The following is a 25,000-nucleotide window of genomic DNA, read 5'->3' on the forward strand; positions in this document are numbered from 1 at the left end:
GTGTTGTTGAGTTGTGGTTGTGTTCCTTGTTTGTTGTTGTGGTCCTTGGGTGTTATATTGTTGGGTTGTGGTCCTTGGTTATTGTGTTGTTGTTGAGTTGTGGGGTTATGGTTCTTGGTTTTTGTCTTGTGGTTGTTAGTGTCTCAGCGACCTCGACCAGCGGACAGCACAGCATAGCCCAAAGTATCTGGAGTTGGGTAAGTACATGTGTTTTGAGAGTTTTTTGTTTTTGGGTTTGTGTAGGTCAATTGTCCTGAGTGAATTCCGTAGTGTGAAGAGGAAAGTGTGACTGAGGGTGGGTTTGGTAGCTGGATCGTTTAAGTTTAATGTGGGGGGAATTTTTCCTGCTGGTATTTTGAGCTTGTGATCCCGCCACAACTCAGTCAAAACTCAACCCAGAAATATGATGAAAGCCATAAACACATGGGCAGTACCAATAACCAGATACAGTGCTGGAGCAGTGGAGTGGACGAAGGCTGAACTCTGCAGCATAGACCAGAAAACTAGGAAACACATGACAACACACAAAGCACTACGCCCAAGAGCAAATACGTATGGATAGACCATACATAACAGGAAAGGAAGGAGGGAGCGGACTACTAAGCATACAGGACTGTGACTAGTGAAAATGAGTGGCTTAGGAGTGCATGGGAAGGACTGATAAAAGTAGACAAAGATTCAGAAATATACAGAACGAAAAATGAAAAACAGAACATAGGAGTGGCACAAAAAACCAATGCACAGACAGTACACAAGACAAACTAAAGAACTGGCCAGCGACAAAGCATGGCAATAGCTAAAGAGGGGAGAACTCAAGATGGAAACAGAAGGAATGCTAACAGCAGCACAAGATCAGGCCCTAAGAACCAGATATGTATATCCAAAGAACAATAGGTGGAAATAACATCTCACCCATATGCAGGAAGTGCAATGTGAAAAACAAGACCATAAACCACATAGCAAGCAAATGTCCAGCACTTGCACAGAACCAGTACAAAATGAAGCACGATTCAGTAGCAAAAGCCCTCCACTGGGGCTTGTGCAAGAAACATCAGCTACCTTGTGGTAGTAAGTGATACAAGCACCAACCTGAGGGAGTGAAAGAAAACAATTGGGCAAAGATCCCCTGGGACTATGGTATCAGAACAGATAGGGTGATACATGCAAATAGACCAGACGTGACATTGACTGACAAAACCTAGAAGAAAGTATCACTCATTGATGTCGCATACCATGGGGCACCAGAGTAGATGAGAAAGAAAGAGAAAAAATGAATAAGTATAAAGACCTGAAAATATGAATAAGAAGGTTATAGGATATGACAGTGGAAATTGTACCCATAATCATAAGGTAACGAGGCATGATCCCAAGATCCCTGAAAAGGAACCTGGAAAAACTAAATGCTGAAGTAGCGCCAGGACCATGCATTAGAGTGTGCTCCTGGAAACAGCACACAGAAAGAAAAGTGATGGATTCCTAAGGAGGCTGGAAGCAACTCGGAACCCCACACTATAAAACCACCCAGTCAAATAGGATGACTGTGATCGACCCACTAAAAAAATTAAAATAATAATAATTATGAACTGAAAATCCTGACTATATCTGACAATTGAATACATACCACTTTGACAGTCATCACTGATATAAGCAATATGCAGAAAAATCAATTAAGGTAAAATACAGATACTTATAGTTAAACAAAATTCTAACTTGTAGAAGAGGCTCATTCATGCAGTAAATAACATAGAATGCAGATGAAACTAAAAAGGATAACAGAATGCAGATAAAACTAAAAACAACGGTAAATTGTTACTCTAAAGGATGACTTATGCTTCTGGCCAGTGAATTACCCTATAAAGCAATGACATTCTTTTTTCAAAAAATATAAAAACTGCATGTCACTCACTTCTTCTGTGTACTCTTGATCTTCTTCATCCTCCTCTGTACAAACTTCTTCTGTTTTGCAAACAACAGGATCATGAATCATGTCTAAGGTGATGGAGTCAACAGCCACAGCATCTTCCCCTTCATCAAGACTTAAATCACCCTGTTAGGACAAAAAATAGTTAAAATGAGAGACAGGAATAGCTATGTGAAAATAGCCATACATAAACAAGTGTGATGCAACCAAAACTAAGTAGCTACTATAGCAAAGGTACTAAATAGTTTTTTTAATGCTAGTCGGGTTTTAATTATAAAAATCTTCCAGTTAAGCTTCACAAATAGAATATTAATCTTACTCACCTGAAGTAGTGAAATGATATTTTTGTGTCCATTTTCTACAGCCAAGTGAAGCGGAGTCTTATGAAATCTGTAGATATATCAGCTGAATGTTAATTTCCTTTGATAAAAATATAAACACAGCCTCACAATATGATATTTTTATAATAAAATAAGGTGTCACATATACTTACCAAACAATTACATAGCTGAAAGCCTTCTTACCTGGCAGTCAAAATTTCAAACTTTGACGGCGGCGCTGCCATTGTTAGTGTAGGTGAACATAACCCGCTCACTTTTGGGAACACCTGGTACTGCCGAGCAAACAACCAACAATTCATTGAGCTGCAATGTCCATCTGTGGGAAGGAGGGAGGGCTCTGATTATGTAATTGTTTGGTAAGAATATGTGAAACCTTATGTGAAAATAATAAATATATAATTTTCACATAAGTGACTTACCAAACAAATACCTAGCTGATTCCACATTCCTATGAAGGCAGGAATATGGACATTATTCTTTTCAACACTAAATGAGTTAAAAAAAATAAGATTGTTCACATGAATATAATGCTTGCTGTACCTTACCTGGTGACACCGCAGCTGCAGGTGAGTACTGCCTCAGATCGGTGCTCTGATCACCTGTAGGAGACGTGGCAGTAATGGCCAGGTTCGTCCCTGCTTGCAGTGGGATTTTGTAACCATGAAAGTTCTCCGATGATTAACAAAAACACACAATTTGTCCTTGCCCTGGGTGAAGACCAGACAACACACCAAAAAACCATCACTTGCACTAAAATTAAAACTACACCCCTAACCATAAAAAACTGGACGGTACTCTGAGTATATCGTACCCCCGGGCTTCCCAAAGACTCAACAAACCTTAATATCTACAAGGTCAGGAGACTGTAGAGGGAAAGAAGTCCCCATATACTTCCTCTCCCAACACCATGTCAGCTACAGATAACAGCCCCAACTTACTACAGTTTTCAAAAGTTGATTCTATATCCTTCAGATAGTGTGATGCGAACACTGACTTCAATCTCCAGAAAGTGGCTTGAAGGATGGAGGAAACAATACATACTGTGTCACAAAGCTAACGACATATCTACTGCTCGAATTTCATGAGCTTTCATATTAAGGGCAGGGAGGACCTCTTCTCGAACTTGTGAGTTGGCTTCTAGAATGGGACTTCTTAGAAAAAATTAAAGAGCATTCTTGGAAAGTGGATGGGAAGGGTCTCTCACCGAACACCAAAGATGATTCGATGCTCCTCTTATCTACTCAGTCCTACTAAGATAATACTGGAAATAACAATCTCTCCTCCTCCTCAAGTCCCAAAATGTCCTTAAATTTTTTATTATAAAAAAAATGAGGCCAAGGCTTCAATGGGTCTCCATTCTTTGCACGAAAGTCTCCTGCATAAGAGCACACTAGTACATCATTTTGAGCGAAACTCACCTCCTTGAATTTTGCTCACCCTATTGGCTGTTGCCAAAGCCAACAAAAATAGTCTTCTTCATAGGGTTTGTAAAAGAAGCAGATCACAATGGTTCAAATTGCAAACCTTACAACCACTTCACGTCAATGTCACGGTTCCAATTGACATTCCCAGACTTTTCCACCTTCGATGTTTCAAAGGACTTGATTAGGTCGCTGATATCCTGATTGGTTGAAAGGTCAAGTCCTCTAAGCTTAAATACCAAGGAAAGCATAGATCTATGGCCCTTTATGGTAGATGTAGACAGTTTCCTTATAACTCTTAAAAATACCAAATATTCCGCTATTTGTGCTACAGAGGTCGAAGAAGAAGAGATGTGACTCTGTCTGGACCAGCTTCTGAAAATCCTCCACTTCGACTGGTATAACTTACAAGAAGAACTTCTGCATCTTGCTATAGCTTCTGCCACTCTGCGAGAAAACCCTTTTGCTCTGACAAGAATCCTGATAGTCTGAAACCTGTCAGGGCCGGAGCAGATAACCCTTGATGTCGAAGTAGGGTTGAGTAGATATTGATTTTGTAGAAGAAGTCTGGGAAAGTCCACAAGCAGAGTGAGAAGATCTGAGAACCACTCTTTCCCGGGCCAGAATGGGGCCAGAGAGTCATCAACATATTCCAATGCATCATAAACTTATGATGACCTTTCATTAGTCTGAAGGGAGGATAGACATAAATGTTGAGTCCTGTCCAATCCAGGAGCATCACATCTGTTCTCCAAGCTTGCGGATCCGGAACAGGTGAGCAGAAGATTGGTAGACGATTGTTCTTGGAGTTGGCGAAGAGATCTATGGATGGTTTGCCCCATAACCTCCAAAGATCTCTGCAGACTAGCATTCCGAGTCCACTCCATAGTGAGAACTTGGTTGGAACGTCTCTGTTCATCTGCTAAGATGTTCATCTTTCCTTGAACGAAGCACAGAAAAAGCTTGACTTTGTGACGGTTCGCCCAGAGTAGATCCTCAGCCACCTCATTGAGAAAAAAAGAATAAATCTCCCACGTTTGTGGACATACGACAGGGCCATGGTGTTGTCTGTGTAAAATGCCTCATTTCTCCCTGTGACCAATGGTGTGAAGGCCTGGAGTCCAAGGAAGATCACCTTCAATTCCTTCACATCCACATCCCTGATACCCTGTTCCCTTCTAAGTTCACTCCCCAGCCCTTGTTTGATGCATCAGAGAAAAACTGATGGGTTGGGTTCAGAGTGACAAGCAAAATCCCTTCTTGAAGCTCCTCCTGTGACAGCCACCACCATAGATCTAGTTTTATTTCCTCTGTAATTAGCAAAACTAATGAGTAGGGTTGATCTTTCGACTCCAACTCGCCTTTAGGAAGTACTGGAGAGATCTCATGTGGAGATGACCTAATGTTACAAATGACTCCACTAATGCTAGAGTCCCTAGGTAAGGAAGGAGTAACCTTCCAGAGATACTTGTACGACCCATGGTTCTGCTCTTCTCTAGCTTCACTCTTCACAGAAGAGATGGAGTTTTGCTCCTACTGGTGTGTGAAGGACTTCTGGATTACTTAGATGTCGACTTGAAGGATGACTTCTGGATTACTTAGATGTCGACTTGAAGGATGACTTCTGGATTACTTAGATGTCAACTTGAAGGACAACGTCTTAGTTGACTTAGCTGGGGGATGTAAGTTGGACTTGGGTCTTGCTTGAAGCTTTGTCTTGCCTCCCTGAAAGGGGTGCTTCTGTAGTGGAGTCCACTTAGCACCTGTAGGTCTCCTTCGGGCACCTTGTAGACAGTGTCAGGAGATTGTTTGTCAATTTCTTTTCGAGATCTGAAAGCACCTGTTGTACAGACTCCTCAGGGAAAAGGTGTGGCTTATTCAGGGGTGAGAAAAGCAAAGCCAACTTCTGGGTCATAGCTACTCCCCTAGAGGTGAAGGAGCACCATAACTCCCTCTTCTTGAAAATCCTCATTGAAAAAAGTGAAGCTAACTCTCCCGAGCCATCTCTCATTGCCTTGTCTGCACTGGACAAAGACACCTAACCAGTCTGACGTAAACTCTTCAGTTGAAGGTAGAGAGGATGGAGGAGCTGGTTTGAAGAAATCTGGGTATTTCAGCAGAAAATACTTCAGGAAGCTTGAATATGCTGACGAAGGCTTTGAGTCTTGCTCTGGTTCTTCTTCTTTCAACGACACTGGGGACAGAGCAGTCTTCCCCTTTGGGAGCAATAGCTTTGTTGAGAAAACCCATTAATTCTTGAAGCCGCTGTTTAAATGGCCCTAATGACTTATCATCATTCGGCGCAGAGGATGTAGATATTAAAGCTGTAGAAGTCGAATGACTCCTCTTAGATGAAGATCAACTGACTGGCGAGGTATCGCGTGCGGGAGACGAATGAGATGAGACCCGTGTCGATGAGCAACTAAGAGTCAACAGCATGAGAGCGAATCCAATGATCCAAGCACCTTGGAGCCAGAATCTGTTTGCCAGCATGACTCTGACTCTCTCCCAATGATTGACCTGATCCTTGAACTAAAGGATCAGGCACAAAGCTGTAGGATGGCTGTGGACTCATTACTGGCTCCTTATGCTTCTTAACTGGAGGAGTCGAGCAATCTGCAAGGATGAGAAATCACTAGACTTCGATGATGTCACTTCTTGTCCGACGACAACACTTCCGACTCCGACATAAAGCGTAATTCACTCGCATTAACGTCTTTCCAATGGTGCTTAGTTGAAACCTGTGAATCAACAGGTTCAACAGAATCAATGACTGCCCATGGGCAAACCCCTCCCCCCATCTCCCTTTGACATCCTGTATGTCTTCTCCTGCATTGGCACTATTTGATTTCTTGACAAAAGCACAAAAAGGCATACCTAAATCCATTGTAGACTTTGCTAAAAATTCAAACTTCTTGTCCATTTTGGACTCAAGGCTGGCAATGGTGTCGAGATTGGAAGCATAGGACAGCTGGACAGCAGTAAGTGGTAGAGAAGTAGGAGGACTAATGATAGGAGAAATGTTAGACAAAAGCAGAGAAGAAATAGTTGACTTCTTTGCCTCTAAGATAAAGGAGATGCCTCAATGCCAGAAATACTTTAGGCTCTAAGAGCAGCCTTTCTCTACCTATCCCTTTCCATTTCTGGCTCTAAGAGCAGCCTTTCTCTACCTATCCCTTTCCATTTCTGGCTCTAAGAGCAGCCTTTCTCTACCTATCTTTTTCCATCTTCTCAGAGTAAGACTTGAAAGTTTCCCACATCTGGTCATCCCACCCCTGACATTCACTGCAAGTTAATTCTTTATTGCATTTCTTGCCCTTACATTTTATGCATTTAGAGTGCAGGTCATAACTAAGCTTCACGATCCTAGTTCTGAAGCCTTCACTGCAAAACCTAACTCCTGATGAACTAGAGTCTGACATAATTAACGCTAATTTAGCTAACTGAAAAGCTAAATGAAAGCTAACCAATCAATCACCAAAAGAATATGTCACCAAAAATGTAAGCTAACCAATCAATCACCAAAAGAATATGTCACCAAAAATGTAAGTTAAAACACAAATGCAATGAAATTGACTGCTACGGGAACCACCAGTGTTAACCAGTAACCGGAAGAAAACGAATTGTAGATTGTTTGCTCGGCAGTACCAGGTGTTCCCAAAAGTGGGTGGGTCCCGTTCACCGCCACTAACGATGGCAGTGCCTCCGCCAAAGTTTGAATTTTCGACTACCAGGCAAGGAAGCTTTCAGCTATATACTTGTTTGGTAAGTCACTTATGTGAAAAGTATCAGTATGCCGTTCCTTTAACTATGTAGTTATGTGCAGCAAACCTATGGCTCCACACATGCATAACTGACTGCTTTTTAATTTTCACTTATTATTTTCAATGAGAGAGACAAAGAATTATGAAATTTAGGTTGGTATAATGCCAAGCACTGGAACAGGTAAACAATGAGAAAACACAAGATAAAATACACAGGAAACTGGAAGAAAACCTCACAATAGCACTACTAAGTAATTGCTAAAGAGGTTGGACATTAAGATGGAAGAAAAGAAAGTGGGCATGAAGGAGAAGTTAAAGGCTAAAATGTAGGTGTAACAAAAGGATAAAGGGACAGCACTGCCCCTACTAGGAAGAGAGGAGAGCATGTGCACACTATCTAGAAACAATATGACAAATAATTTAAGGAAGAGTAAGATAACTGAGAAACAGAACCCATCAATAAGATAAAAATGAGATTTTTTAACAAAATTAGATTTTACATATACTTACCAAGTAATTACATATGGATGAAAGCTTCTTACCATGGCAGTCAAAAAATTAAAATTTTGTGGTGACGCCACCATTGCTCGTGTAGGTGAATAGGACCCGCCCACTACCAGGAACGATGGGTACAAAACTGCACAGAGATCCAATTTGTTTGGCCCCCCAATGTCACTATGAGGGGAGGAGGGATGAACTCTGATTATGTAATTACTTGGGAAGTAAATGTAAAATCTAATTTTATTATAAAAATGTCATTTTCATAGTGTAGTCGCTGTCTCGTCCTCAAGGATTACCCTTTCCATGGCCTATCAAGAGCACCATGATGACCAGACTAATGTCAAAGAATTCCCTTAACTGGGCTTGTGGCCGAGTATTGTGTCATAAAGATAAGCATTACGTATAACACAATAGTTTAAATGGACTCAGGATAAGAGGGCACTTTCTATCATCCTCAGCGAACGCTAATAGCCAGTTTACCCATGAGTACTACATCAAAACCCCATGAAGAAGTGGTTATGCGCATAGGCACCGTCATATTGTTTACATCATATTGTTTACATAAGACCAAAATCCAACCAAGATGCCATTCTTTTTCTGGTCAGTCAAGAAACTAGAGCTTAGAGAACTCCATTCTTTCCTAATTGATTCAGCTAAGAGCATAATTTTATGTTATAATTAACCCTTAAACGCCGAATGGACGTATTAAACGTCGAGTCAAAATCTCCCCCGATTTCCGAATGGACGTACCATACGTCGGCTCAAAAAAGTTTTTTTAAAAATTCACGGAAAAATACTTATAGGCCTACCAGCCGAAAACTTTTGAATCACACGCCTTGGGGGATGCTGGGAGTTCACGGATCAAGGCGTTGTTTTGTTTACAATCGTTACGCAGGCGCGCAAGCGTGAATTTCTTTCTTATCGCACTAAAAAGTATCAGTGACACATCTCAAAAATTATTTCGTCACTTTGACATAATTTTTGCACCGTTTTAAATTATCCGTTACATGAAGTATTATATATGAAAATGTGCGCAATTTCATTTTAAATACAACATAAAAATACACATGATTGTAACTTTTATCAGTTTTGAAATATTTCCATATAAATAACGATAAGTGCCAAAATTTCAACCTTCGGTCAACTTTGACTCTACCAAAATGGTCGAAAAACGCAATTGTAAGCTAAAACGCTTATATTGTAGTAATATTCAACTATTTACCTTAATTTTGCAACAAATTGGAAGTCTCAAGCACAATATTTCGATTTATGGTGAATTTATGAAAAAACTTTTTCCTTACGTCCGCGCGGTAACTCTTCCGAAAAAAATCATACATGCGATTGTGGTAATGTTTGCACCATTTTAAAATTAGCCGTTACATAAAGTTTTATATATGGAAATGTGCGCAATTTCATGCACAATACAACTAAAAACAACCCATGGTTGTAGCTTTTATCAGTTTTGAAATATTTTCATATAAAAAATGATAAGTGACAAATTTTCAACCTTTGGTCAATTTTGACTACCAAAATGGTCGAAAAATGCAATTGTAAGCTAAAACTCTTATATTTTAGTAATATTCAATCATTTACCTTCATTTTGTAACAAATTGGAAGTCTCTAGCACAATATTTCGATTTATGGTGAATTTACGAAAAAAATAACATTTTCCTTACGTCCGCGCGGTAACTCTTCCGAAAAAATCATACGTGCGATTGTGGTAATGTTTGCACCATTTTAAATTAGCCGTTACATAAAGTTTTATATATGAAAATGTGCGCAATTTCATGTTGAATACAACGAAAAATAATTGAAGGTTGTAGCTTTTCTCCTTTTCGAAATATTTGGATATAAATCACGATAAATAGAAAAAAAACCATGTTCGGTCAACTTTGACTCTACCGAAATGGTCGAAAAACGCAATTGTAAGCTAAAACTCTTATATTTTAGTAATATTCAATCATTTACCTTCATTTTGCAACAAATTGGAAGTCTCTAGCACATTATTTCGATTTATGGTGAATTTATGAAAAAAACTTTCCTTCCCTCCGCGCGTGGATTCTCCGCCATAAATCTCCGCCATAAATCTCCGAATTGCGTACATCGAATTCTCGGAAAATTTGCTCCGTTTCATATTAAGCATTTCATAGAGTTTTATATATGAAAATGTGCGCAATTTCATGTAAAATAAAAGGAAAAATATTTGAAGGTTGTAGCTTTTCTCATTCTCAAAATATTTGCATATAAATCACGATAAATAGAAAAAAAACCATGTTCGGTCAACTTTGACTCTACCGAAATGGTCGAAAAACGCAATTGTAAGCTAAAACTCTTACAGTATCGTAATATTCAATCATTTGTATTCATTTTGAAACAAATTGGAAGTCTCTAGAACAATATTTAGATTTATGGTGAATTTTTGAAAAAATCATTTTTTTACGTTCCCACGTTACGAATTCGTACATCATTTTGTGATAATATTTTTCCGGTGTTGCTTTTATTGTTTTACAATGTATTATATATCAAAATGATTGCAATTTAGTGTAAAATACAACGAAAAAAAAAGAAAATTGTTAGCTTTTACCGTTTTTTGCACAGCGTGATTTTAATACAATTATGTAAGAATTTTTTTTTTCGCTACCATATATCGCATTATTTACATATGATAATGATATCATTTTTCATTTCTGATGATTGCATACTAAACTTCAAGCAATGACAAAAAAAGGAGCCAAAAATGAACTCTTAATCTTCAAAACTAAGCGAGCTGTGATTTTTTGAAAAAATTATTTTTTCCGCTTCCGCGCTCACTCAAAACCGGCTCCAGCATTCGGGGGAGTTTTGATTTTTACCGCTTCGGCGTTTAAGGGTTAAAAATCTTTATGTTTAGACTGTGGAGCAATGATTCATTGTGAGTTAAAAGCTTTACTGTAATCAGCTTACTTCACCGACGCAAGTCAGCGCTTCTTATGATTTATGATTGTTAGGCTAGCTCCGAAAATTTCATTCTTTGCTTATCAATTTCATTTTTGAGGTTCATGGAAACATATGAGTTGAAAGCTAAGTGCACAATTTTAAGTTTCCGTTAAACATTTTTTTTTAGTTTATAATATGGAACAATGATTTAAGTGTATGTAAAAAGCTGTAAACATTCTTTTTTTGCCAGTACACGTCGGCACTAGTGATTTAGGATAGTGAGCTCAGAGAGTTTCATTCTTCGCTCATTGATTTCATCACCAAAGTTCATGGAAACATCTAACTTGAAAGCTAAGTACAGCGGAACCTCTACATACAAAAGTCCCTTCGTATGAAAAATTCAGGTTACAAAAGCAAAGACGAAAATTTTTTTGCTTCTGTGTACGAAAATAATTCAGCTTGTAGAAGGGTAAAGTCTGAGATTCGCCTGGGCCGCCGAGAACAATTTTAAAAGTGCGCCGCCAACTCAGTAAACTCGCCACCATCCTCCCGCTCTCCTATTGGTTCCTGAAGCTGGTCATCACTGCAAGAACCTGCTCTCCTATTGGTCAGCATCTGTCTCATCATGCCTTGATCATTTTTTGCAGCAGCGTTATCGTAAACACTGGAATTAGTTTGTTCACATATATTTCGTTTGTTAACGAAAATTCGTGTTAAGTGATTTCGCTTTCATTGTAATGTAAGTTACTTTATTGTGCTGCGTGTGAACTTAATTACTTATGTTATTAGCCATGGGTCCCAAGAATGTTGCTGAAGTTCACGGAAAGAAGAGGATGCTTTCTATGGAGAACGAAGATGGGGATAATCAAGAAGTGTTAAATGTTTTCTGCCATTTGTTAATGTGTTTCGTAAAGTTTAGTGTTAATGTTTTCTGCCATTTTTTAAATGTGTTTCATAAAGTTAAGTGTTCATGTTTTCTGCCATTTGTCCTCCTCCTCTGTCATCCCTTTCGGACATCCCCTCATTCGAAAGGTAAGGTTCCACATTTTACTACACACGTACATACAGTATTTCTTGTACCCTGTACACTAATACACTTTATTTACAGGTACAGTCATGGTTATGTTAGGTATTGAATGGTCCAAATTGTTGTACGTATTTCATTGTTTATTGGTCAATTTAGCTTTTTTAGTGTAGACCGTAGAACAATGATTTATTGGGAATGAAAAGCCGTAAACCCGCTTTTTCGCCAGTACATGTAGGCAGTTCTTACATTTTGAGATTGTCAGCTATCTGTAGAAGCGAAAATTGTTTGGAAAAATTTATTATGCTATTTACAAGTTTTATCTAAAGAAATGTTCCACAATTATTAATAATAATTAATATACAGGTCATAATTTCAGACAACGATATATTAGCAACAGTGAGAATATGTTAGCTAGACTGGTACATATTCTCTGTAGCCTATAACCTAAGATTATACAGTGGTCCCCCCGTATTCGCGGGGGATGCGTACCAGACCCTCCCGTGAATAGTTAGAACACGAGAATGTTTGGAACCCCTATGAAAATGCTAAAAACAGCCTATTTTGTTAGTTAAAACTCAAGAAAAACCCACTAAAAAATTTCATACTTGGTTTTTTAATGGTTTTATCACAAAAAGTGCATTTTATGATGAAATTCATAAAAAAAACCAGGAATTTGTGGATATTTATCATAGAAAAATACCGCGAATGCGCGAATTTTCCGCGAATAATGCAGGGAAACGTTCCCCAGAGAAATCCGCGAATGTGTGAGTCCGCAAATCTGGAGAATGCGAATACTGGGGGTCCACTGTATATCCCTAAGGGTTAACAATAAATAACCTGGATTAGACAGTACATAACCTGAATAAGGTAAGATTTAAGGACATACATATACTGATAGTTCACATAGCCTGTATACTTAAGCATTGTCTTAATACGGTAGGCTATTATGTGCATTCCCATAAAAGGTTATTAAATAATCTAGATTGACTAAACAATAACCTAGGATAGGTGATACGCTAGCCTAGCTATAGTAGACCGAAAACAGTTAGTCAAGATTAGCCAATAACCTTTCCAGCAGTCCCCGGTTATCGGCAGAGTCGGTTATCAGAGATCTGGTTTTATGGGACTTGTCTAGCGCCATAAAATCGATGATTTATGGTGTCATAACTGGACGAGTTCCGGTTATCGGTGCCATAAGGCACCTTATGGCGCCATAAATCAGTTTCAGTTAATGGCAGCTTTCACTTATCGGCACACCCCCAGGAATTGCCTATTCACAGTATTTTACTATGAGAAATATCCCCTACTTAATGTTTTTTTTCAATAAATTTCATCATAAAATGCACTTTTTGTGATAAAACTATTAAAAAATCAGGTATAAAAAATTTTAGTGGGTTTTTCTTGAGTTCTAATTAACAAAATAGATCATTTTAAGCACTTTTATAGGGGTTCCAACTATTTGCAGGTTCTAAATATTTGCGGGGGTGGGTCTAGTACGCAACCCCCACGAATGCAGGGGGGACCACTATACACCAGATGACTGTCGAAGGTTAAAAACTCGGCGCCTTTGCCCTGGGCTTAGACCAGATAAAAAACCAACCTCATCACCTACATTATAAACAAAACCAGATACCACCCTGTCATAACAAATTGGAGGGTACTCCAGGTACTAATATAGTAGTAGAGGGACAGTTTGCCCCTATGCTTCCTCTCCCAACATCATGCCAGCCATTGACAAAGGATCCAACATAGGACAATTCTCAAAATGTTTCGATTTCCTTTAGGTATTGCATTGTAAACACTGACCTACATTTCCAGAATGTAGACTGCCTAATAATTTAAAAGACATATTATGTCTCAGATGAGAGAAGTGGCGACTCCTTTAACTTCATGCGCTTTAGTGTTAATGGAAGGTAAAACATCCTCCTGGAGCTGAGAGTGTGCCTCGACTATCAGACTCATCAAAAACAAGGATATGGAGTACTTTGACATCAGGTGGGATGGAGATTTCACAGAACACCAAAAGTTATTTGGAAGTCCTCTGATCTTTTCAGCTCTCTGCAAATAAGTGTTGAGCCCTTATTGGACATAAATGTTGCTCTTCCTCCTTTGGTACGATGATGTCCATCAGGTTCTTAATAGCAACTGAATGTGGCCAAGGATTGTTTATGTCCTCATTTTTGGCGATAAATCCTAAAGAAAGGGAACAGACAGTGTCTCCTTGGGGGAACTTTATTCTTTTATCTTTTGACTGTACTTTGCTGACCCTTTTGGCCGTAGCCAGAGCTACCAGGAAGAGGGTCTGTTTTGCAAGATTCTTGAGTGATACTGAGTGGAGGGGTTTGAAAGAGTTACCCAAAGAGCCATTTCAGTACCACATACAAATTCCATGAGATTGCCGTTTTACTCTCCAATTTGGAAGTTTCAAATTATCTAATTAGATTGCTAAGGTCCTGGCTGAGATTAATATCCAAAGCTGTTTGAAAAGAGCTCAGCATAGATCTGTACCCTTTAATGGTACTGGGGGATAACTTTCTGGTGGACTTCAGAAACAGCAGAAAGTCCGCAATTTGGGCTATAGTCGTTCGGAAGAAAAGATATTACGTTGTTAACACCAACTTCTGAATACTGCCCACTTTGACTGGTAGTGTCTGCTAGTAGATCGTCAACATCTAACAATGGCTTCTGCAGCTTGCTTCAAAAAGCCTTTCACTCTAACTAGTCTTGTGACAGTCAAAATCCTGTCAGAGACAGAGTGGATAGTCCTTGATGAAATCTGAACAGGTGTGGCTATTTGAGTAGTGACTTCTTTTGAGGAAAAAGTCTTGGGAAGTCCACTAGTTGACGAAGAAGGCCCAGAAACCATTTCTTCCTTGGCCAGAATGGGGTGACTAGTGTCATGGAGACATTCTGGTGTGTGGAGACTTGTCTATCACCTACCTTATCATGGCAAGTGCAGGGAAAGCATAAAGGTCTAATCCTGTCCAGTCCAGCCCTCGAAGATTTGGGGACTATGAAGTCTGTTGTAGAACCCTTCTGTGCAGTGATCTAACACCTCTTCCACTGCTTTCTTGTGGATAAGCCCTTCTACCTCCAGTGAGGGGGCCGAATATCTTTTGGATCCAACTGAGTACTACACTGTTAAAGCAATCCGTGAGCTGGTTAATGGAGGCTTCTCTCTGAGAGGGATCGAATAGCACTCTCTCAATACATACATGGACTACCCAGGGTTCTGCTCCTCTGAGGCTCAATTTCCTCCAAAAATGAAGGAGCCTTGCACCTACAAGGACATAGAGGACAGATGAATCACTTTTCAGATGAAGGTTTAATGGAAGATTTCCTGGCTGGTTTCGAGGAAGGTTGCAAGTTAGCTCTTGGTCTGGTCTGTGGTCTGGTTCTACCCCCTTGAAAGGGCTGAGACTGTAGAAGTCATAGGCTCCTTTGGTCTTCTGGAAGACTGTGTCAATAAGTCCATGGTGGACTTATTCTGTACGTCCAACAGGATGTCTTTTACCATCGTTTGCGGGAAAAGATAAGCCTTATCAAAAAGTAAGAACAAGAGAGCAGATTTCTGTGTAGTCATGATGCCCTTAGAAGTACAAGAGCACCACAGTTCTCTCTTTTAACATCCCCACCAAGAAAATGGAGGCTGTTTCACTGGACCCACCCCTAACTGCTTTGTCAGTGCAAGACAGCACACTCCGAGCCAGTCCACAGCCAGGTCTTTCAACAGAGAAGGGCAATTCTCCATCTTTCTAGCTAAAGCACACACCGTCCAGTCTAAGAAACTAAATATTTCTAAGACCTTGAAAATGTTCTTCACTAAGTCATCAATTTCCAGTGAGAGAAGAAAATCTTGGCAACAGCAAATACCGAATATCTAGCTGAGTCCACTAGACTGGAGAAGTCCCCCTAGGAGGAGGCAGAAACTCCCTGGGATGGAGTCTCACCTGTCATATAGTGGCAGTACCTCATCTTGATGAGCTTAGAGGGGGGAAATGCAAACGTGGCTTTCCCTTGCTCCCTCTTACTGGCCAGCCATTCTTCCTATCCTCCAAGAACCTTCTTAGAAGAGGAGGACAAAACCATTTGGGGAAGCCTGCCCTCAGAAGATTTCCCCATAAGGAAAGTAGAGGCAGGGGCTGCTGGAGTAGCAGGGTATGAAGAAATCTGGATAATTTTCCAGGAAGAACTTCATTAGAAACAAGATGCTATCTTTGCTTTTAGAAGATTTCTTTCTTAAAAAGTCCATCAACTCCTCTAACTGGTGTTTAAGGGGTGCCAACAACAAAACCACATTAGAAACTGAAAGTGTTTAAGGGGTGCCAACAACAAATTCATATTAGAAACTGAAGTAGAAGGAGTTGATTCTGGTGCTGAAATACCCAATACAGGCAGTCCCCGGTTATCGGCGAGGGTTCCACTCTTCGTGGGGTCCTGATGCAAAAACCACCATTAACCGAAAGTCAGCGATTTATGGCGCTTATGGCACCAAGTTCCAGTTAATTGCACCAATAACCAGTTAATGACACCTCTGCTAGGTATGTTATGGTGCCATAACTCTATTATCAGCACCTTATGGTGCCGATAACCGAAACTTGTCCCGTTATGGCGCCATAAATAACCAATTTTACGGGGCTACACAAGCACCATAAAATTGGACTGCCATTAACCAAGTCTGCCGATAACTGGGGACTGGCCGCACTGGCACCACATGGAGACACGGGCCGAGAGGTCCGAAATAGATGCAGAGCTGCCTGATATGGTTGCCGAGTGGTCTGAGGCGGGTGCTAAGAGGACAGATGCAGGTGCAGAAAAACCAAGAGAGGGCACCAAGTGATCAAAAGCAGCTGGTCACTGATCAGAAGCAGAAGCCACAGGGTCAGCAAGAGACAAACGCTCAGAAACAGACAGACGTTTATCAAGTAAATCCAGGCGTGAAGCTTGCTCCTGACCGTAGAAGGACTCTGGGCTATCCCAATTACAGTGATGACAAGCTTCCGTATCGTAGAAGCTACAAGAAGGTTGAGAACTGTCACAAATCTCCCTTTACCTCTAACAGGAGGAGGAGAACCATCAGCAGGCACAGCATGCCTCTTCAGTAGTATGGAGAAGGATTTACGGCAATGGCACCTCATGTCCGGGGAAGAGTCGATCGAGTCCGACAACAGTCAGTGTGCACTGAAAGAGACGCCTTTCCAATGGTGCTCTGTCGCCGCCTGGATACGATCAACAGGCATGGTGAAGGGGGCATGGGGCAACTGTCCCTTGGACTTCCAGTATGTCTTCTCCCTGGTGCAGGGGAGTGGGACAGGGACCTTCATCAAGGAGAACTGGGGGCAGAAGTCACCTCCTCAGAAATTAAAACACTTGCACTAAGCAATGCACTATCACTTTTATTTTTGAGAGACAAACTCTCCACAAAAGACCTGAAAGAAGCTCCTAACTCCATAATCACATTACAGTGAACCCCCGTATTCGCGATTTCTTTCTGGGACATATACCCCCATTATTCGCAGGAAATTCACATATTCGTAGTATTTTTCTATGAGAAACAACCAGAAATTCATGTTTTTTTTTTATCAATTTCATCATAAAATGTACTTTTTGTAATAAAACTATTAAAAAAAACAGGTATAAACAATTTTAGTGCATTTTCTTGAGTTTTACCTAACAAAATAGGCAGTTTTAAGCATTTTTATAGGGGTTTCAACTACTTGCGGGTTCTAGCTATTTGAGGGGAAGGGGGGGTCTGGTATCTGGTGAGCATCCCCCGCGAATACAGGGGGAACACTGTAGCGAGAAAATCTAAATCTTATCAAACTTTACATTGAAACTGACAATTGTGTCATGTATGGAATCATGGGAGCCTGAAATTGGAGTCACTGGTAAAGAAGTAAGAGGGTTAACGATTGGGGAAGTAATAGGAGGTTGAGCAGGAACAGGTAAATCCTCAACTACTATAGGCGAATCCACTACAGACGTTCTACTTTTAGTTCTGAGAGCTGCCTTCCTCTTCCTATCTCTAGATAGTTTGCCTTCCTTTTCTTATCTCTAGATAGTTTGTCTAAATGTGATTTTAAGGCCTTCCATTTAAATTTATACCAATCTATATACTCTGAACAATCCTACCCCCTACACTGATGCATTTGGTGTGCTAATCATAAGAGAACTTTGTCATTCTAGTTCTACACCTCTCTGAACAATATCCAATGCTAGCAGAGCTTGAATCTGACATAACTACTATAGTAAACTGACATCAACTGTGCATCTGATGCCTAGGCCCGTCCCTTATGACGCTCCTGCACAGGGCTGGAAAACCTCAGTCTCTCTTGAGAGTTCACATAGGCAGGATGTATGTTCCACCTCTGCTGAGGGATACTTTTGAAAGACATATCCCTCAGGAGAGGTGGAACATACATCAAGTCTATGTGAACTCTTGAGAGAGACCGAGAGTTTCCAGCCCTGTGATTAACTTATCAACAGCCAATCAGGAGTGTCAGAAGGGACTGGCCTAGACATCAGATGGACAGTTGATGTGAATCTACTATAGCTAATTATGTTAACAACCACATAAAAGAATCAAGTACATCCCCAAAGATCTGTACTGGTAAAATATCCAAAAATGACAAAAGATGACGTCTATAACCACCAATGTTAGTCAGGAGTCAGCAGCAAATAAACTGGTTCTTTCTGCAGTTTTGTTCCCATCAAAATTTGAACTTTTTACTGTCATAAGTAGGAAGCTTTCAGCTATATGTACTTACTTGGTAAGTTACTATATAAAAATAACTTTACAGTCCTACTATAATACAGTTAGGTGCATTTAAAAAAAGAACTACTAGGGTCTAAGAAAAAATCAAAACTACTGCACATTTGTTTCAAAATGTCAGTTCAATTTGACAAATTGATCATTCTTCTACTCACCATTTAAATTCAATGTTAACATCTTTACTGGTAGATCAACAACTCAATTTGTGCTATGGCACAAAGGCATTAGTAACTCTTTGACCATTTAAGTGCACAAAACACTTGAGTTTGATTTACAGTGATTATAACTGATTACCCATAATAATTCATAAAAGTAACTATGCTCAATCAAATTTAGACAGTGTATGAAATAATTAACAAAAAGCCTAAAAACTGATAACTGCTGTTTACCGTCAGATCTCAAAGGTTTAGAAAACTTACTTGTTAGGGATTTCTGTTTTTGCATTGTGTCTCAATAATAATCGTGCAACAGCTATGTGTCCTCTATCACAAGCCCAATGGAGGGGTGACATTTTTAACTGTAATAATGAACAGAAAAAATATTAAAATATACAGTATGTCTAAGGTAGCAAATAAACTAGCAAAATCATGGGATATTGGGAACTGACCACTTTTTAGCATGTTTCCCTATGATTAAAGATCACAATTTTTTAAGCAAATTGTATTTTCCAAACTATACAAACCTGAGGCCTTTACAATAGGAATTACTTAACAAAGCCTGGACACAGCTGCTGAAATCATAAAACAAGGCGGTTTGGTAGATAACTACCGGTCCGGTCGTTGGAAGTCTCTCCCGACCAAACATAAACATTCCAATTTGCTTTTGTTCCAGGTAGCAGATTGAACGGTGGCATGAAGTGGGCAGTCAGTGTAAAGGACCCCAGGTTTGTATGGTTTACAGTCAACAATTATTATTTGTTCCTACACAACATACAAACCCTTGGTCCTTTACAATAGGAAGACACTGATTGATGGGATGAATCTGAGTGAGCATCTACAAACCAACTAGTGTTCAGCCTACCTTAGATTTTCTTCCTGGTCATAAGAGTGATGTCTGATCGGAGTAGGAACTGCGAGATCAGAGTCAGTCTTCTGAGATTACTCATAATGGAGGAGTATGCATCTCCCTTAAGAGAAAGCAAAGAACCATAGTGCCAGAGCCCCTTCCTTGCCTTGTAAGGGAAGGAGAGGATATTTGCTTCTATTAACTAGTCAAAGAAAATAGATAGGTTACTCCATGGAGTGTCTTACCTGCATCGGCCACCTGGTCCATCATCTAACGGTCCATGTACTCTCTACCTGGAGGGAAAGAGTAGGATGAAAGAGATGGCAGGAGAGCCAGTCACTCTACAGTCACACTCATTCATACCAGTACAACAAGGTGAGATGCAACCTTGTCCAGTTAAGAGAAGCTAGGTAAGCTACACAACTTATTGAGCAACCAGCACTGGTACCAAAGAAAAAGTGTCCAAGGACCTGTGGGCAATATCCCAAAGGTAGTGAGAGGTGAAAGTGGTCTGGTGTGCCCAGACCCCCGCCTTCAAAACCTGATGAACTGACAGGTTGTTACGGAATGTGAGGGACGGAACAATGGCCCTGACCTCACGAGCTCCTGGATGAAGTGTACCAGTGTCGTCCATGCCAACAGCAGAATATATGCCTTCCTGATGGTCTCATGAAGCCAGAAAGATACAGTATTCTTGGGCACCTCTTTCTTGGAACCTCTGATGCTGACAAAGAATCGTCGACACTCAGGCCCGAGGTGTCGAGCATCTCTTCTGGATCATCACCAACAAAGTCATTTAAGGGGATGGCAAAAGACTCAAATCTAGCATCAGGGACCAAAGGATTCTGAGTCTTAGCTATGCAATCCAGGACGAAATTGAGCATAACCAATCCCCGTCCCCTTGAGTATTAAACATCGAAAGAAGACCATGAAGTTCTCCAACTCTCTTCAATGATACCAGGGCTAGCAGAAACACGAGAGTCACATCCCACACAGGGAGCCTGAGATCCCTGGTTGGGCAAGATCTCTCGAAGCTCCTCATAAGTAATAATATCTCAAAAGAGGATGAGATATTGATACCTTTCAGCTTTAAGACTAGGCTTTGCATGGCCCTATAGCCTTTCACAGCTGAAACTGAAAGGAGCTTTTCTCGATGAAGGGAGATGAGGAAATTCACGACCTGCTGAAGAATGACTCTGACTGGAGAGTTACCCGTCTACAACACCAAACAAAGATGGTGGTCCACTTTCCCAGATATACCACTCCAAAGGACTGTCTGAGGTATCCTGCCATCTCTGTTGCTGCTTGGCGAGAAAAGCCTCTCGCTCGCAAGAGATGGTGGATAACCTCCAGCCGTGAAGACACAGGGAAGGTCTCTAGCTTCCTGTTGTACCAGGTGGCAAACAAGTCTACGATTGGATGCTCCCATAGGCTGAACAGCCTTACCACTACATCCTGGTGAAGGGACTACTCGGTCCCTATCACCTGATTCTAGCAGTTGAGCTTGTCTGCCACCACATTTCTCTCGCGGTGGTGTAGTAGGTAAAAGCTTCACTGACGTTCCTGGATTTGAAAGGATCCATGGGTTCGCGCCCTGGTCCAGGCAAGTCTATTATCGAGAAAAAATTCCCCTTTGGTTAAGCATACATGAAAAATATATTAATTCCGAGGTAGAGCGAATTAGATCTTAAAGGACATTGTAGCTATATATATATATATATATATATATATATATATATATATATATATATATATATATATATATATATATATATATATATATACAGGCGGTCCCCGGGTTACGACGGGTCCGGCTTACGACGGGTCCAGCTTACGACGTTCTGAGGTTACGACGCTTTTTCTTAAATATTCATTGAAAAATCCGCCCTGGGTTACGATGCTTGTTCCGAGGCTATGACGCTGACGCTTCCGACGCTCCGAGTTAAGGACGCTTTTAAAAAACGCATACTATGATAAAAATAAGTTTTTGGTTAGATTACAACAAAAATTTTGAGGTTATGATGATTTTCGACACTTTTTATGTCGTTTTTTAAAAATTTTTTTAGTGACACCTCTCATACGTGGAACTAGTTTCCGAGCGAATGAATACACTAGCTTGGGATGCGCAGTTTATAACAGTCCAAAAGCGCAAATAATGAAAAAATTATTGCTTGTTTCCAGTATACATAATTAACAAAACTAAGTTTCTGGTTAGATTACAACGCAAATTCCAAGGTTACGACGGTTTTTTATGCCTTTTAACGATACCTCATACGCAGAACTAGTTTCTGAGCGGAGGGCGCATAAATTAATTTACGCCATTAAACTGTATGGTAACCATAGTCAAGGATAAGGAACGCATTCTCAAACAGTATACATATCCTTTAATACAAAACAGCAAAATATCATTGAAACATTATTTCACTTAAAGAATCCATTTATACTCTACTTAGACTTGGATATAAAAACCATAGTTTCTCTCTCTCTCTCTCTCTCTCTCTCTCTCTCTCTTTGTATTTTCCAACGAAAATAATCACTAATTAGTGTATTTTGATGTTTATTTTCATGACTAAATACATTTTTATAATACAAAAATGATTTACTAATTTTCAAATACTAATTTTGATTAATACTGTATTAGTAAGTTTAATAAGTTGGAATGATATCACATAATAAAAATAATAATTCTCTCTCTCTCTCTCTCTCTCTACTACAAAGATGTATGTTTTTTTGTATGATAAATAAATGATTTACTATTTTCAAATATTAATATTAATTCATACAGCAATAATATCAATTCATTAAAGAAAATACCATAGTGAATTAGTAAGATTTTAGCTTATATTTAAAAATTTATGGAAGAATGAAGGAAATCCCAGTCTTCTTCCAGTAACCTTTTCTTGAGATCCCGGTACTAAAACTGTCAGATATAAGTTCTGTGACAGCCAGGAGGGGGAAGAGCTGCAGTGTTGCAATCACGTGTTCATGAATTTCTCTCTTCTCTCCTCTCTCTCTCTCTCTCTCTCTCTCTCTCTCTTCTCTCATTTACTGAGACTCGAGATTTTTTATGTACTTGTACTATTTGTTTTTAATACTTTCAAAAATAATAATAATAATAATAATAATAATAATAATAATAATAAATAATAACTGTATAATTACAAAATTCATATGTGATAGTATTTTAAAGAAATACAATACGTACTAATCTATCCATGTCACTTTTAATTAAGGTTAACTCTCTCTCTCTCTCTCTCTCTCTTTTGCCACACAAGATAATAATGTGTCAAAGTGGTAACTCCCTCCCTCTCTTTCGCTGGAAGCGTTATAAGTATTTTTTTGAGAGAACAGAGAGAGTGATAAACTCTCTCTCTCTCTCTCTCTCTCTCTTTTACCGAGATAAAAGAATTTTTATGGTACTAGTATGTAAAATGTTTATTGATAATTTCAGTTATTTAATAATAATAATAAAAATGATAATAATAATAATAATAATAATAATAATAATAATAATAATAATAATAATAAAACTTTAATTACAAAATTCATAATGGTCGTATTTTAAAGAGATGAAAATGGCCTTTCCATTTCACTTGTAAGGATAATTCCTCTTTCTTACTGAGATGAGAGAATTTTTATGGTAGATGCACGTGTTTATTATATTTTCAAATAATAATAATAATAATAATAATAATAATAATAATAATAATAATAATAATAGAAGTAGTAATAATACGATAACTAATTTCAAAAGAAAATTCTTCCCTTCGTCTTTTTCTGTATCAATTTCCCTACCTCATAACTCCAGTGACACTCGGAGCTTAACAATGCCATACAATGGTCAAGGAATTTAATGTTTTATGTAATCTCTCTCTCTCTCTCTCTCTCTGGTATTTTAATGAAAATATACAGTAATTTGTGAATACACAGTGTTGCACATGAAAAAAGTAAATTAGTGATAATTTTAGAGATACGGCCCTAAGAAAAATTGCAAATTAGTGAAATTTTCCCTGTGGACATGTTTTCAAGAACGTCGTTCCGGCTTACGACGATTTTTCGGGTTACGACGCGTCTTAAGAACGGAACCCCCGTCGTAACCCGGGGACTGCCTGTATATATACTATATATATAATATATATATATATATATATATATATATATATATATATATATATATATACATATATATATATATATACAGGGTGGGACAAAAGTAGCCCATCACAGTACTTCATGAACTGTTTCTCATTCAAAGTACTCTTCAATAGAAAATTAATACTGTGCCATTAATACATTCTACTTATTTTTATCCTTTTCATGTCACTCATTCTTAAATATGCCACTTATTCATGTCTGAAAAATTTTATGCGTTTAATAAAGTATTTTTTATTTTCTTGTTTTTTAACTGTGAGCTACTTTCGGGCCCACCCTGTATATATATATTATATAATATATATATTATATATATGATATATATATATATATCTATATATATAGAAACATATAGACTATAGATATATCAAGATATATATATATTAGATAGATTATATATATATATATATATGATATATAGATAGATATATAGGATATATAGATATATATATAAAATTAAATATTAAATTATATAGAGATATATAGAGATAGATATAGTATAAAATAAATTATAAATTAGATAGATACGGTATATATATACTATATATATTATATAATATAATTATATAGAGATGTAGATATACTATATAATAAATATATATATAATATAATATATATATATATATATAATACTATATTATACATCATATATATATACTATATATATATATATTATATAAATATATATATATCATATATATATATATATATATATATATATATAATATATACATATATTATATATTATCTATAATATATATATATACACAGTGGTACCTCGGCATACGAAAGGCTCAACTTACGAAAAACTCGAGATACGAGAGCAAACGAAAAATTTTACGGCTCTACATACGATAATTGCTCAAGTTACGAAAGGTTGTTGCTGTAAAGTCCCGAGATTCGCCCGGACCACCGAAAACAATTTTAAAACTCCCACGCCGCCAACTGAGTAAACTCGCTACCATCCTCCCGCTCTCCCATTGGTTCCTGATGCTAGTCACCTCATAAGATCCTGTTCTCCTATTGGTTAGCATCTACCCCTTGTGCTTTATGTATTCTATTGGTAAAAGGATGCTGTAAATTGAAAAACTTATTCATGCAATACAGTTAATAAAAAAAAACATTAGGTAAAGATAGAATAAAGGATAGAAATGAATGGTTATTATACTGTTTGGTAGTT

At 38.6% G+C, this 25,000-nt stretch overlaps 1 protein-coding gene across 1 annotated transcript in view; it reads right to left on the reverse strand.

Annotated features, from left to right (window-relative positions):
• The window catches only part of LOC135221163 (ankyrin-1-like), a 147,673-nt gene that overhangs the window by 48,457 nt on the left and 74,216 nt on the right, over positions 1 to 25,000 (reverse strand). The window contains exons 6-8 of the mRNA XM_064258988.1: positions 19,083 to 19,180; positions 2,245 to 2,311; positions 1,907 to 2,047 (exon numbers count right to left, since the gene is read on the reverse strand). Coding sequence (XP_064115058.1) covers positions 1,907 to 2,047; positions 2,245 to 2,311; positions 19,083 to 19,180 — 306 coding nt within the window. The remainder of the gene's footprint in view (positions 1 to 1,906; positions 2,048 to 2,244; positions 2,312 to 19,082; positions 19,181 to 25,000) is intronic.

This window comes from Macrobrachium nipponense, chromosome 2 (assembly GCF_015104395.2).
Source record: "Macrobrachium nipponense isolate FS-2020 chromosome 2, ASM1510439v2, whole genome shotgun sequence".
Lineage (NCBI taxonomy): Eukaryota > Metazoa > Arthropoda > Malacostraca > Decapoda > Palaemonidae > Macrobrachium > Macrobrachium nipponense.